Below are 15774 nucleotides of genomic sequence, written 5' to 3' on the forward strand. Positions count from 1 at the left end.
GGAGGCTTGTCCAGCACGTGTGGCAGAGCTGGAGGACAGGGATGGGCCACACCTCTGGCAACGGCCAACCTGACCCCAGGTGAGCTGGATTGCTTTATCTGCGAGGAGCCTGGCCTAAGGTTTCCATCGCCCAGGCTTCCTGAAGCTGATGGGAACTGCGGCCTGCCGCAGCTGAAAAATTTAGCTGAGCCACAGAGTTGGAACACTCACGTAAAGCAGTGGTGCGCCCCAAGCGAGGAAGTGGCATGAGCTTTGAGGGTGCAAGTGTCTATTTCCTCAGCTCATGCACAGAATTCACACTGCACTTTTCCCATTGGCGGTCAAGGAGGCTAATCGTGGTAAACACAAATCATTTTTTTCAAAAATAAAGGGACGGCTTACAATATTGATGATGAATGTAAATGAAAAGGCAGTTTCCAAAGCCTTCCTCTCCCACCGAACCGAGTTGCCTGATGGGGCAGCACATCAACATCCTGAAATTTAAAACATCAGAAGCCCTGGCAGCAAATATGTACCATGCAGGCAGTTTATTCTAAGATGTCAACCTCTATCTTTTGAATATTTTTCTATTATCCATGCAAAAATGATAATGTCTTCTATTTATGTACATAAAACTAATATTGTGTAAAACTGATCTGTCTATTGTGCACATACATCTACATAAGCATCCTCCTTCAATAGAAGAAATTACCATCAGCTCTTCGCTTAATGGACATTACTAAAGAAACTAGAAATTTTAAATTCATCCATACAAGTTGGGCTGACAGAAGTTTTACCTTTTTTAAAATAAGTTCTTGGAATGTAATTACTCAGAAATAGTAACTAGGAAGTTTTAATTAAATAACTTATGTTGTGAGGGGTAGATGTAGTTAGCTATATTCTGAACATATATCTTATTGAGAGTTTAGTATATACAAAAGCATTTATCAGCTGCTTCAAAAGAGTATTGTATACATATATGTATAAGTACAATATACAGTTAATACGTGTAAAGATGCATGCATCCATGATGACTTGGGTGTATAATATGGATTCACTTGGATATAAAAAAAGTGAGAGCTAACATTTGTCAATTGAAAGAATAAAAATTAAGTTTCATGCCTCCATGCTGGTATGCCCTATGTGTATGTAAAAAAGATAATTCCCCCCCTATGGCTTTTCTTGACAATTATGCAAAAACAACAAAGAGTAAAACAGAATATTATCATAACATAGCATAAAATAATAAATACTACATTGGGGTGATACTTTCTCCTGCTGCACATAGTAATTAAATAGCAATTTGAACCTCTTAATTTCTCTACTTCCAGTTTAATTTAAAACTTGGTTATTTTGAAGTAAGTTAGTAAGCTTCCTTTAATGTTAGAATGATGTATTTCCTGGTTAATGTGTTTAGGATTGAAAAATCTTCCTAACTAAATGATGAGGATGGCAGGATAATTTTTCCTCCTCTCTCTACTCCCTGCTTGGTCCAAGGAACCTACTGAGGGATAATAGTAACTTATTTTCAGGATAATTATTTTTATGTGAAATTACAATAAAAATGGTTTTCAATCCTATCAATAATTTCCATATGATTTCAAAAACAGTAACAGGTCTCTCCTTAATATGTTCTGCAATTACTTCACTGACACTTTTTTGTTAAAGAGTTGATTGCTTACTATACAAGAAGTATTAAACAGATAGAACCACTTTCTCCAATCTGGCATATTTCGGATGCATGGAATAACAAGTCCATTGGCTTTGGGCCAAATTACTACAAGCTTATAGTTGTGAGAGGGACGCGGTGGCTCAGTGGGTTAGGACACTGCTTGTCGATCAGAAGGTTGGCAGTTTGGCAGGTCAAATACCACGTCAAAGCACGTAAAAATGCAAGCAGAAAAATAGGGACTACTATGGTGGGAAGGTAACAGCGTTCCGTAAGCCTTTGGCGTCTAGTCATGCCGGCCACATGACCACGGAGACGTCCTTGGACGAGCGCTGGCTCTTCGGCTTTGAAATGGAGATGAGCACCAGCCCCTAGAGTTGAAACGACTAGCACGCATGTGCGGGGGAACCTTTACCTTTACCTATGGTTGTGAGATGCTCACGAGTTTCTGTGGCAGATGGGCTGCCATTGAAAATTTTAAAACAAATAAGATTGGGCCTTACCTACTGAATCAATCCTTTATTTCAAATGTTGATTAAATGTCATGCTATATTTTTCTTTAGACAACCTTGTAATAGTTTTTTTTAAGATAGTTTGTATTAATTGCAAATTACAACTGGGACTCATGTTTGAGACATGCAGTTGTATCTTAAGTCAAGCTAGTGGTAAGTGAATTACCTGAGATTTATGCTGGTCTTCTACAAATACACGCCTTCTGACAGGATTAAACTCCCAACTATCAAGATGGTGATAGTAGTTACAGTTCAGTACGCTTGAAGGTTCAGGGTTAGAAAAGCTGGTTTACAGTCTTATTGTACCATCTCCTTATTTGTTCATGTTTTCTTTATATTCTTCCTGATCAGCTGTTGGCTTCCTAGCAGTTGTTGGCAATTTCTTTTTAGAGTTTTTCCCTCTTTCCTATTAATGAAGGTTGAGCTAAGTTATGTAAAATGAACAATTACTTTAGATTAAGCCTGCATAGCATACAGTCTGTGGGCCACATGTGACCTGCAATGCATCCTTGTATGATGCATCAACATTTTTAAAATAATCAAATTTGTTCCATCACACCAGAAGATTTGGGGCAAAGTGCTTCTAATTGCTTCCAAGCTTCACCAGCAGCAGCTCCAGCATTGCCAGTAGCCACCAAACATTTGATTGGCATGCCAAGTTTTTTTGTGTGTGTGTGGCTTGCAAGGATTTTTACTTTCTCAGCATGACCCTTTCCCTCCTACACTTGTGCAAATTGAAGAGGAAGGCAAAGAAGGCCTTTAAAAATGGCTCTTCAGGTTTTTGAGGAAGGTGAAATAAATTTTCAACAATAATGGTCTAAAAATGAGCGTATTTACAAGGATTTCTGCCTTGGTAGCCGAGACAGAATTGTGAGAGTTAAAAATGTTTAAAAACATAATTGAAAAATATTAATTTTATTTTAAAATAATTGATGGGAAAACTTAATGGGATAAAAAGAAATTCAGGAAAGCTAGTAAAATATGCTAAGATATTTAATAATATATTAAAAAGAGAAAGCTAATTTTCACTGCTCTATGAAATTATTAAAATGTAACCTTTTGTATGCTTTTTAAAAAAATAAGGGAGATTTGCACAATTCTTTTCCTTCTAGATTGCTCTTTCTAACTTTTTCAAAAGGTAGAAGTGGAGCTTTGTAGAATTTAATATTGAATAGATACATAGGACAATTTCTAAATGTACTTAGGATCTGTGTTTTCCTAGAGCATTGCTCTAGGACCTCCATTACATAGTTCCATTATGTATGTAAAAGTGATCTTTGATTTATTTCAGAGTTTGCTATGAACTTGCATTTGCTTTTGCATGTGAAATAGTTTCATTGCTTTTTATTTCTAATATTTATAGGGTGCCCTATAATTGAATCTCTACATTAGTTTAGATGACTATTTTAAAGAATCAGTTAAAATTCATAAATAAAACAAAACCACAGTTGAATGTAAGAGTGGCATAAAAATGTATGTCACAGTAAAATAGCTTTAATCATCAGTGGTTTTTGAAGCCTTGGAAATAAGTTTTCACCTTATAGCAAAAGTGTATCATGATAGCCAGACAAGATTCTCTGGAAAGGTCATTTCTATGTAACAACTCCCCCCCCCCCGTGCGCCCCCTGGCCAGGGGAGGGAACCTATCTGGGCAATTGCCTTTAGGAAGATATTAAGGTAGACCCTATTGCACCTGGAATTTGGGTTGTTGTGGTCATTAAGCTGGTCAACCATCTGATCTGACTTGATTTTTATGATCATTTTACAACAGTCCTGAAATGAATCATTGTGGTCATTAAGCAAATTCAGCATATCCAAGGGACATTTTTTGCTTGAAACCAGCAAAAAACATCGCAAATCACAATCACATGACTGGAACTCTGCAACTGTTCATAAATGTGAGATAGTTGCCAAGCATCCAAAATTGTTTGCGTGCACGTGTGTTTCACAGTCATAGTTTTGAGAAAGTAAGTACTTTATAAGTACCTTTTCTAGTCTGTTGTAACTTTGGGTGGTTATTAAGCAACCAGTCATTATGCAAGGATTACTTCTAAGGGTTTAGTACCTGTGAAGACAAGAGCTTGGAGCTTGGCTTAGCTTAGTATTGTTATGAATAATATCATAACTATTAAGATACTCTGTCCAAAAAAACCCTTCAAAATATAAATCAAGGGTTATCAGAGATTCTGTAAAAGAAATAATCAGGGGAAATATCTCACTTGGCATTTTATATTTCACACTGGTAACAGAATTCACTACTTCTGGCCACTATGGTATAATTCTTTTACATGTTTATCATAGAAAGGACCTTGCAGGTCTTGTAGTCCAATCCCCTACCCAAAGGGAAAGGGGTTGTATACTATCCTGATTCTCTATATTTTTTTATATTACTGGAAAATGCATGGTATATAACAAGCATTGCATAATTTAATGTCCCCCTTCAGAAGTGTTTGAGGGAGTTTCAAAAACTATAGAAGATTGCCAGTTTTGAAAAATGTACGTAAGTGTTAAACTTTCAGTCAAAATGCATCAGATTCTTCTATGCTGTTTTTGTATGCTTTTGCTAAATAATATGTAATATTACAGGAAGCTATTACATCCCCAACTGCTCAAGCATTTCCTTGTAGGGGAGTTTGTGTTCAGTTTCTATATGCAATATGTAGCAGAATGAAATCTTTCCATATAAAAATGCAGAATGGATATAATTTCAATTATTATAATAGAGAAATAGAGAAATAATATTTTACAAGTGCAAAACCAAACTACCATCATCCCAGCACACTAGGAAGAGAGGGGTATGTTGGTTTTCTATGAGAAGGTTTCCTTTTTGTTCTTAAAGATAGGGAAATGTTTAAAATTAGATTTCTCATTTATAACTCTCTGTCCATTCTACAGAGAGTTAGATTGATGTAGCAGTTTGATGTTGTGGTTAAGATACCAGGCTAAAAAAACTAGAGTCTGAGAGTTAGTCTCTTAGGCACAAAGCCAGCTGGATGACTTTAGGCCAGTGTCTCTCTCAGCCTTAGGCAGTGGCAAATCTTTCTGAAAACCTTTCCAAGGAAACTTCAAGGACTCATCCAGGTAGTAGCCAAGAGTAAAAACTGACTCAAGGCGCGCGTACACACACACACACACACACACACACAGAGAGAGAGAGAGAGAGAGAGAGAGAGAGAGAGAGAGAGAGACTCTACATCTGCATTCTGTAACATTCTCATTCCAGTACCAGGCTTTTGAAAACAAAAAAGTGCAAAAAATTGTTCAGTTGTGAGAAAATCCAGTTGGGGCTCACTATTATGAATGCTTAAGTAAGAAATTCTCCTGCTGCTCTAATGTGGAAGATTTTTTAGATATTCATTCATTAGAATTCTATAGAATTCTGGCTTACCATTAATGAATAGCATGTTAGAATTTGATGGGTGATCTTTTCTCATTGGCTTCTGTTGTCAGTATAAACAGTAAACAGATTAGATCATGCTCTTTTCATGCCGTATTTATTGTGACTTGCAGACCAGGAACTGTGGCTTGCTTAGGAATCATAAAACCAGAGGTTGTCATTTGTATTTCATTTGTAAAGCACAAACTGAGATCCAAAGTTTATTTAATAATTCCTCCTGGTTTATTCTGAAATCAGTAAATTCTTGCTTCCTCTGGTGTAAATAACTTGAAGCTGTCTAGAACTCTAGAGCTAGCATTAAATTTTTTTGTCCATCTTAATTTTGTGTTATGTACTTTTACTTACTTTTGTACTTTATGCACTCTCCACACCTATGTCAAGTGTGTGTTTAGTTTCTAGCCTAATTTCATCTACTAGATGAAATTAATGCTGTTTGTACAAAAATATACATTTTTAATGTAGCAAATCCTAGTGAAACGCTTGTTAGTGCTAGTAGTGTATATGTTTTTACGTTTTTGAGGCCCCGGCTTTCTACAACATTTTCCGTCGGAAAGGCTCTTAAACAAATAATCTCTGAAAATGCAAGTTGAAATATTAGTCCAGGTCAGCAATTGTTTTGATTAGCATAGCAGAATTCAGTATTGTTATAAGGAGAGAAGGGATAAACCTGAGTAAAGAAACAAGTACCAGGCAGCAATTTGCAAATATTACTATACAGTTTGAAATTAACTTATTAGTTAAAAGTGAATTTGTATTGGATAGTTCAAAAAAGTACTTTTCCTCATCAAAAAAATTATATTTAATGTGCATTTTCACCTTTCACACCTTTTGGAAGTTATGTTTTTTGTATCCTTTCTCTGAAGATAATTTTTGAGGACTATATTGTAATTATCAGTATATTTGCAAATGACCTTAGGGTTTTCTTAATTCAAAAAGTAAATTTTAGACTTAATCAGCATAATTTGTCTTTGAGCTGTTTCAGACCTCACTTGAAATACTGTGCCTTAATGTGAAGGACTGAGATAAATCTGAAAGTACCAGAGAAAGGTCACCCAATATATACAAGCACACCCTGGGTTAAGAACAAGTCCTCAGCATGTCTTTAACTTGAATTTCTAAGTAAGTCAGAAGGAGGATATTAATGGGTTCATATTAAAATGGGATTTTCACAATAGAACTTCTTGATAGTCCAGCTAATAATCTAAATTGAGCTTTGATACTCCTTCAAACACGATACTAAAGAGTGAAACTACACCATATGTTTATGTGTGATATATACTATAATAAGGATGGAATATTTATGTGTATAGTTAGAAAATGAAAAAGACAATGGGATTAATGCTGGTCTGCAGTATTTGTATATAAACAATTTTACTCAATATTCAGTCTATTTTTCAGTGGGTGTTTGAAAATATATGGCAGATTATGAATAAAAAAATCAAATTAGTCTCATCTTAATTTTTCATAGAAATTTCTTTTCCTACAAATTACACTTGATGATACTGTTTTCTTAGGGAAAGTTTTTTATAGGAGATTCTAAGATAAACATTAAGTAACTTTGATTAATTTGTTTAGGAATCAGAATAGTATCACTGATACATGAGAAAATTTATATCTTGCTGAGTCTTTGGACAAAAGAACATAGAAGTTGAAATATAAATAATTTCTGCATACTTAAAAACTTGGATTACTGTTTTGGAGAGTTCTTCTGTGTATAAACCCCAACTAAAACGAAATTGAACTAACTGATTATTACAGTGATTTATTCAGAGTTGTTGTTGTTAGTTGCGAAGTCGTGTCCGACCCATCGCGACCCTATGGACAATGTTCCTCCAGGCCTTCCTGTCCTTTACCATCTTCTGGAGTCCGTTTAAGCTCACCCCTACTGCTTCAGTGACTCCATCCAGCCACCTCATTCTCTGTCGTCCCCTTCTTCTATTGCCCTCAATCTTTCCCAGCATTAGGCTCTTCTCCAGTGAGTCCTTCCTTCTCATTAGGTGGCCAAAGTATTTGAGTTTTAGCTTCAGGATCTGGCCTTCTAAAGAGCAGTCAGGGTTGATCTCCTCTAGGACTGACCGGTTTGATCGCCTTGCAGTCCAAGGAACTCGCAGGAGTCTTCTCCAGCACCATAGTTCAAAGGCTTCAATTCTTTGGCGCTCAGCCTTTCTTATGGTCCAGCTTTCACTGCCATACATTGCGACTGGGAAGACCATAGCCTTGACTATATGCACTTTTGTTGACAGGGTGATGTCTCTGCTTTTTAGTGTGCTGTCTAGATTTGCCATGGCTTTCCTCCCAAGGAGCAAGCGTCTTTTAATTTCTTGGCTACAGTCCGCATCTGCAGTGATCTTGGAGCCCAGGAAAATAAAATCTGTCACTACCTCCATTTCTTCCCCATCTATTTGCCAGGAATTGAGAGGGCCAGATGCCATGATCTTGGTTTTCTTAATGTTTAGTTTCAACCCAAGTTTTGCACTCTCCTTCTTCACCCGCAACAAGAGGCTCTTATTCAGAGTACTTTCTTAATTATTGCTTGCCCACAGATAAGAATCTTGCCAGACTAAAGTGCAATCTGCATAACTATTAGGTATACCCTGTGAAAGAGTTAAGAAGGGTCTGCTCTGCTTATCAAGGATTCAAGCTGATTTGTCTTTCTCCTTGGGAAAGACAAGAAAGTTTTCGCAGAAGAATTTATGAACGTATTATTTCTGATATGTTCATAAATTCTTCTGTGAAAACTTTTCCTATTTTCCCTAGAAATATATTTGAGCTGGCTAACTATCCAGTTCCTTTTTTCTGCTATATGTACAACCCATTTCTCTTATTATTATTTTTATTTCAGCCAGTTATTGATTATGTAGTCAGGTGGGATGGCTTTGTATAGCTAATTAGATTTATGTTTATCATACCAGAGCAAAAAACAGTCCTGTGTTGAATAGAGCTGAAAAGGAATGTTGTGAATGCTTCTTTGTCTCTGTTGATAATGCTATATGATACGTGGTTTGGGAAAATATTAACAAGAATGTTCATCATTATTAACTAATTTCAGTGTGATGTCTTTTTTAAAAAAGTATTTGCACAAAAGGCCAAGGACATTTTAGAGCAGTGTTAGCTAGTTTCTAAGACTTGCATAGTAAAAATATCCCTCTTAGATATTATGAAGCCTTATTTGGAGTCAAGTTTTCCTGTGTTTCTAGTTGGAAATTTCCATTCCATTTTGGAGGAGATACAGGGTTGATAAAGAGGGCTGGAAAGGCTGAAAGGATGCAAGGACAACATGATCACATTTCTATTGAGAATGTTATCAAAACAACTATAGCTTTATTTTATTTAAGAATATTTATAGGAAACAGGAAACTCCTAATATTTTGGAATCAGTAAGTTGCCAATCTTAGAGATTGATGAGAAAGGTTAGGCAAATGTGTCAGGAGTACTTTAGTTAGATGTAATCAAGGAAATCTAGATGCTCATCTCTAACGGTTCTTTGCATATTTTTTATTCCAAATTTCTATTGGAATTGAGTATTATTATACACCCCACTCTGTTTTTTAAAAAGGCTATTAAAAAAGACATAACAGTCAGGGTGGGGTAGTTCTTGAATTGGGGCAGTGTGTGTGCAATCATCAATACAGAATGCTCATTTCTCTCTTTCCAGGAGGCGAAGGTCAGAATGGCAGTGGGCAGCAGACAGAGCTGCTATTGTCAGTCGCTGGAACTGGCTTCAAGCTCATGTCTCAGATTTAGAGTACCGAATCCGGCAGCAAACAGATATATACAAACAAATTCGAGCCCACAAGGTAAGAAAACAAAAGTTACTTCTTTTGGACCTTTACCGTTTATTACAGGTAGTCCTCAACTTAGAACCATTGGTTTAGTGACTCTTCAAAGTTACAATGGCACTGAACTTAAAACTAGTACTCAGCACTTACGACCATCACAGAACCCCTAAGGTCACTTCATCAAAACTCAGGCACTTGGTAACTGTCATGTATTTTTTGACAATTGCAGCATCCTGAAGTCAGATAATTGCCATTTACAACCATGTGATTCATTTAGCAGCTGTGGCAAGAAAGGTCATAAAATCATGTGTGACTCATTTAACAATCACCTAGCTTAGCAATGGAAATTTTTTCCCCAATTATCATAAACTGAGGACTACTTATACTGCAAATACTTTAATGTATGTTTTGCATTGCTTGTATTAGGGGAGGGTGACAAGATTTTATGGCTTCATATGTCTTAGCATTTTTATCACCAGATATAACTATGTGAATGATGTTAGAACTACATTTTAGCAGATGTTGCAGAGCAACTTGCTGGCTTATTTTCATTAATATGTTCAGTTTACCAGGCTTCAAATTCTCCAGAAATATGTGGCACAGAAAGGGAAAAAGAAGTAAAATAAGTAGATCAGATCAGCCCAACCCTGCTGGTATTTAGTAAACCTACTTGAGCCTGACTAGTTTTGAAAGCCTTTGGAGATGGATAGAATGTTGAATTCCCACCTCACAGGAGGTGATTAGTTCTTAGAGAGAGTGTCATTCCATAGTATGATGATGATAATTTTTAATTGATTTAATTTTTTTGCTAACGTATTGGAGCATTTAGCATCAACTATGATTAAAGTGGCATTTTAATCTTGGAAAATAATAAATACCCCCATATTAGGCCAAATAGGAATTTGATACTACTAGGAAAACATGTAATTTGATTGATTAATTTGTAATTTAATCTGTTCATTTCAATTACTAGATATGAAAGTTGACTTCAGTTGACTTTTACCAGGGACACCGGTCCTGAACCCCACTGGCCTTGCTAATATAATGATAATTGTGCCTTTATTTTTGCTCTCTGACTTTCCAGGACCTTTCTCAAGGGAAGAGAGAAGGAAATTTGAGTTACAGCTGTCATAAATATATATCCAGAAATGCATTTGCTTCTTTGTCCTATATGCTAGGTAAAATTTGATATAAATAGTATTTACAAATGACTAATTCAGTCACGTTGTCTCTCTATCGCATTTCCTGCTTGATGAAGAACTCTACAGAAGTCTCAAGGTAGTACACACTCTGTGGCAAATTGATTGTTTAAAAAATGTACTTTGCATTTGTTGATACTGGATTACTCTTCTTTCATGAATCAGGATAGATTTAATTCATATGCATTGTATCTGTTGGACACTCATTTGGGTACAACCATTTTACTTTTGCTTTCTGTCATTACTGGATGTAATTCATAAGATTAAACAGAAATGTATAGGAGGAAATTAGGACATTTTGTTGGTTTGCTTAAAATAGAATAGTGTAGAATAGTGGCAGTACATTTGAATGGCACTACAGAGTGCTACAGAGTTAATTATCAATTATTCCAGCAGAAATGGTTAGTGGTTTCCCTTTTTCATGTTAGGAGTAAGAGTTAGGGCTAGCAATTTGTGATGGCAGCCTCTATATTGTGAACAATTCCCTCTTTTAAGACCAGGTTAACAGTCTCCCTAAAAACTTGGGAAAGTCTTCCAGATTGTGGCACTAAATTGGGATGATCAGGAAAGATTTTTGATACTGAAAGATAAGTCAAGGAACAAGGATTGATGCAGGCAGAAACACTTACAGGTAGTCCTCAGTTTATGACTGGTTACTAAGTGACCATTTGAAGTTATAATGGACCTACCCAAAGTTCCTTACAACCCAGTTTCAAAGGCTGACTCCCGTGGTTATGTTTCTACATTTTGACTGGTGGCTAGCTATCTGCAGGTACAATAAAAAACAGAGAAATAAGCTCACTTCATTACTCTTATCATCAAAAGCTAAGTCCTGATAAAGGTTGTTTACCTGTGCTTGGTTGAATTTGCTCTTTGTTTTTCTTCATCAGTGCTCTAGGTGTCCCTTTCATCACTTCATATCCTGGAGTTCTTTGTTAAACCAGGCAACTCTGTAGGATCTATGATAATAGGGACCCCACACAGGTACAGTTTGATCCAAGGCTCTTCTATGCTTATTCCAGGCCATAATTAAGGCCTCTAAACCATGATCAGAGCTTTGGGTATAATCTATAATTAATAATGAATCTATAATATAATTACCTCTGAAACTCCACTGGGCAATCAGTCACCTGAGACCAGCTAATCAGATAGGGTCTTTTTCTCTGCAGCAGTTAGAGAGAACTGCAAGGGAGAACTGTGAATAGCATGGGATTAATATTAACATCTGCCAACATCATGTTGCCACTTCCCCAAGACAAGAAAAACAGATCCAAATATGACCTCTGTTGTGGTGTCCCCTCATGAATCTGGATGAGTTCCATAGTTGTCAAAAACCCCAACAGTTTCTGACTCTGGGCATAGAGAAAAGCAAGTGGAAATCCTCCAGGACCATCACACTAGGTCTGTTTCATTGCAAACTCAACACCTAGACCACGGTTCGGCAACCCGCGGCTCCGGAGCCACATGCGGCTCTTTGAGCCGTCTCCTGCGTTCGTCAAACATGGACGAACGCGGCAGCTGTGCAAACGGGATGCCGGCAGTTTGGAGAGTGCGCGCGCACCTCTCCAACCCGCCGCTGTCCCGTCCGGAGACCTGCCGCGTTCGTCAAACATTGACGAACACGGCAGCTGTGCAAACAGGATGGCAGCGGTTTGGAGAGTGCGCGCGCACTCGCCAAACCGCCGCCATCCCGTTTGCACAGCTGCTGTGTTCATCCATGTTTGACGAACGTGGCAGGTCTCCGGACGGCGGCGGCTTGGGAGAGGTGCGCGCGCACTCGCCAAACCGCCGCCATCCCGTTTGCACAGCTGCTGCGTTCATCCATGTTTGACGAACATGGCAGGTCTCCGGATGGCGGCGGCTTGGGAGAGGTGCGCGCGCACTCCAAACCGCCGCCATCCCGTTTGCACAACTGCCGTGTTCGTCAATGTTTGACGAATGCGGCAGGTCTCCGGACGGCGGCGGCTTGGAAGAGGTGTGCGCACACTCTCCAAACCGCCGCCATCCCGTTTGCACAGCTGCCGCGTTCGTCCATGTTTGACGAAATCGGCAGGTCTCCGAACAGGACGGCGCGCACCTCTCCAAAGGGGAGACCTGTCGTCGCGCAGGTGCCTCCCATTTTGCGCCTGCGCGTGAGTGGACACACGCGCGCGCACTTTTTGCGGCTCCCACTTTTTTGTTTGTGTGATGGAACCGGTTCTGAGTGGCTCTTTTCCTTTTTCCGGTTGCCGACCCCTGACCTAGACCATAGAGATGATCTGCCCTTGAAACCTGGAAGGGCACATTTCAGAGAAATGACACAGACATAAGAAGCATGACCATGACACCAGACCATGTGTTGATAATACATGCGAGGTCAGTCTTCTTATCCAGGATCAAATTGTTGACGAGGTGACCTTATTACAGTATGATCTAGCATTAAGTAACAGCTGGATTTCAAGGTCTATGAAGTCTTCTTCTAGAAATAAGGCCTTGAGATTGAGCAGGTATGCTGGTTTCCAAGGTGAGAATTATGGTTTCTGGTCTCTGATGTTGCAGCATGATTTAGATAAGATGAAGAATCTTGTACTCCTCTACAATTATTATTACAATTCCCGATTGCCACAGCCCATGTGATTGATGTGAGTGATAGTGGAGTAACCTCCCTTGATTTAAAAAGAACCAGGTGCTGCTTTCCCTGGTACAAGATGACATTCAGAGTAAATGAGGTTTTGTGCCAAAAACCCAAGTTCAGCCAGCAAAGCTATTGCCTCAAAATGTAATAATTAAACCTAACCCATAAGACAATTGGAACCATTCTTACTTTGTTGAAAAATGTCCTAACAGTCAGTTCTTTCAAAAATAGCACTGTTTACTTTCTCTTTTACATTTATTAATTATGAGATTTAATTTATTCTTAACCCCTGCCAGATATAATAATCCAAAATAACAAAACATTTTAAGAGGGTGGTGCATAACACCCAAGCACTCTGTCCATATCTTTGACTAACAAAAACCAATAAAAAAGTTAAGCCTTTTCTATGGATTTTGACAGAAATAGCCAAATTAAAGTAAAATGCAAAGAATTTTATTAAGAAAAGATAAAACAGCATTGCAAAACAACACTGCATAGGGATGTAGTGATAGCAATCATTGGAATAAGTATTTAATATGTAGCTTTTTTCACAGGCATTTGGATCCAGTTGAGTGAAATCAAGTTTTGCTTATTTAATTATTATATTTGATTGTTTACATACTGGGTTGTTTTTAAAAATTGCTCAGAGGTGTGTTTTTTTGTTTGTTTAATGATTATTTTTATTGCATTTGGCCCAGAATCACATTGTTTGAATTGGTCAGCTATATAAATTAAATAAAAACATACATCTATTCTTTGGACAATTTTTAGTAGATAGGATTGTTTTATCTTTGCTGACATAGCTACAACAACTAGGCCAGTGATGGTGAACCTTTTAGAGACCGAGTGCTCAAACTGCAACCCAAAACCCACTTATTTATCACCAGTTGCCAGGTGGGTGTGGCCCACTGGGTGGGAGTGGCCAAGGTAGGCGTGGTCACCTCAATGTTGCTCGTGGGGAGGGACGCATGTGGGGGGTGGGCAGGGTTGGAGATCCAGGGGTTTTCTGGTAGGTGGGGTAGTAGGCAGTAGGCTCATCCTGCGGGGTGAGGCAAAGCAGGGTGGGGGTGCCATTGCCATGAGGCAGGGCAAGGGCCGGAGCGGCTGCTGCCTGACACCATCAGCCCCCGCACACAGAGGCCAGCGAGTGCATGGGGGCCGACAGTGTCCATCAGCAACCAGAGTCTGCTGGCCCCTTGACCGGTGCACTCTGGGGTTCCATAGCCCATCACCAGCAGTTCAAAGAAGCCGCCTCTTAGATGGATGGATTGCCAACAGTTGAGGAGGCGATGCAGTGGAAAAGGAGAGCATACGAGGTCAGGAGGGATGGGACCGGGGGGGGGAGGGAAACCAGCCATGCCGGGATGCATCCAGCCACATGGGACCTCGGCGAGTTAGCAGGCAGCTGGTTGAAGAGGGACAGTTGCCATCTCTGTGGCATGTCATGCGTGCCCACAGAGAAGGCTCTGAGTGCCGCCTCTGGCACGCATGCCATAGTTTCGCCACCACTGAACTAGGCCGTAAAGTGGTTTCAGGATGTTTTATTAGTCTACTAGATTCATATGTTTCTCCTATTTCTCTGTGACCTGTATAAATGAGAACCAGACACTATTCAGGAGGAAAAAGTGCTAAGGAGAAATTTTGTCCTTTGTCTGAATCTTCCATATCTATTGCAATTAAGCAGTAGCAGTCTTGCACAACCTGTTGCCTTGGGGAGATGAAGTCCAATGCTATTTGTTCTTCTGGCATGGAGAAGAGCATACAGGAGCTGACATTAGATACGTCTGCAGAGCATCAAGTGAGACAGGACCAACCTTGAAATATCTTCAAATTATCATGACTCTGTACCATAAAAAATAGCAAATACAGAAAATGACTGCCCAAATACCATTCTGCACCTTTGTATCCCAGATAAAACTTGAAATAATTTTTAGATAATTTGAATCCCTTCATAAAAATCAACACCCCCCCTCCCACCAAAGTTTACAATAAAACTCATTTCTAACTTACGCAGTCCATATTTTTACAACAGTGAAGAGGCTGTTGGCAGCTGAGTTATAAAAATAGCATTGTGTGGCATTCAAAGTTCAAAAAGCAATGTTCATTTATTTTTCAGTTGCAATTTCTCATGGAACTCCTAGGGACCTCTTACAAACCCATCAGTTTTGCAGAACTCCACTTCAGAAAGTGTACTGTACCGATGACCTTCTAGGTCAGCTTTGTAGCCTTTCAGTTGAATCAATCCTGAGTTATCCTTCCCCAGCTTGAGGAAAATTTTAAGCAGAAGAGTTCTTGCTGAATAAACAGAATTTTTAATTGTATTGTAATGGATGAATATTATATGAAATCCAGATAGCAAAAACGATTTGAACGCAATGATAGATCGTGTGCTTCACATTTAAAGTTTCAGGTTTTGTCATTGTATTTTCATGTAGTTCGGGGACTTTTTCTGGCTAAAATTCTAGATAGCAACTATTCATCTGTGTCTGAAGTAGTGGCATTTAATAGATCCATCTAACTTATTCCATATAATGCAATTTTCTCTGTCATTGTTAGCTGATGAATCTCAGCCTTCTAGATCAGGGGTATCAAACTCACGTCACGTAACATGTCGCGATGTATTGT

At 38.7% G+C, this 15774-nt stretch overlaps 1 protein-coding gene across 4 annotated transcripts in view; it reads left to right on the top strand.

Moving 5' to 3' along the window:
• Window positions 1–15774, top strand: part of LOC310649627 (KAT8 regulatory NSL complex subunit 1-like) — a 133160-nt gene that overhangs the window by 81020 nt on the left and 36366 nt on the right. For all 4 annotated transcript variants that reach the window (XM_083378227.1, XM_083378228.1, XM_083378229.1 and 1 more), the window contains exon 3: window positions 9213–9354. In XM_083378227.1, the coding sequence (XP_083234353.1) occupies window positions 9213–9354 (142 nt within the window). The remainder of the gene's footprint in view (window positions 1–9212; window positions 9355–15774) is intronic.

This window comes from Vipera ursinii (genome assembly GCF_947247035.1).
Source record: "Vipera ursinii genome assembly, chromosome: Z".
NCBI lineage: Eukaryota > Metazoa > Chordata > Lepidosauria > Squamata > Viperidae > Vipera > Vipera ursinii.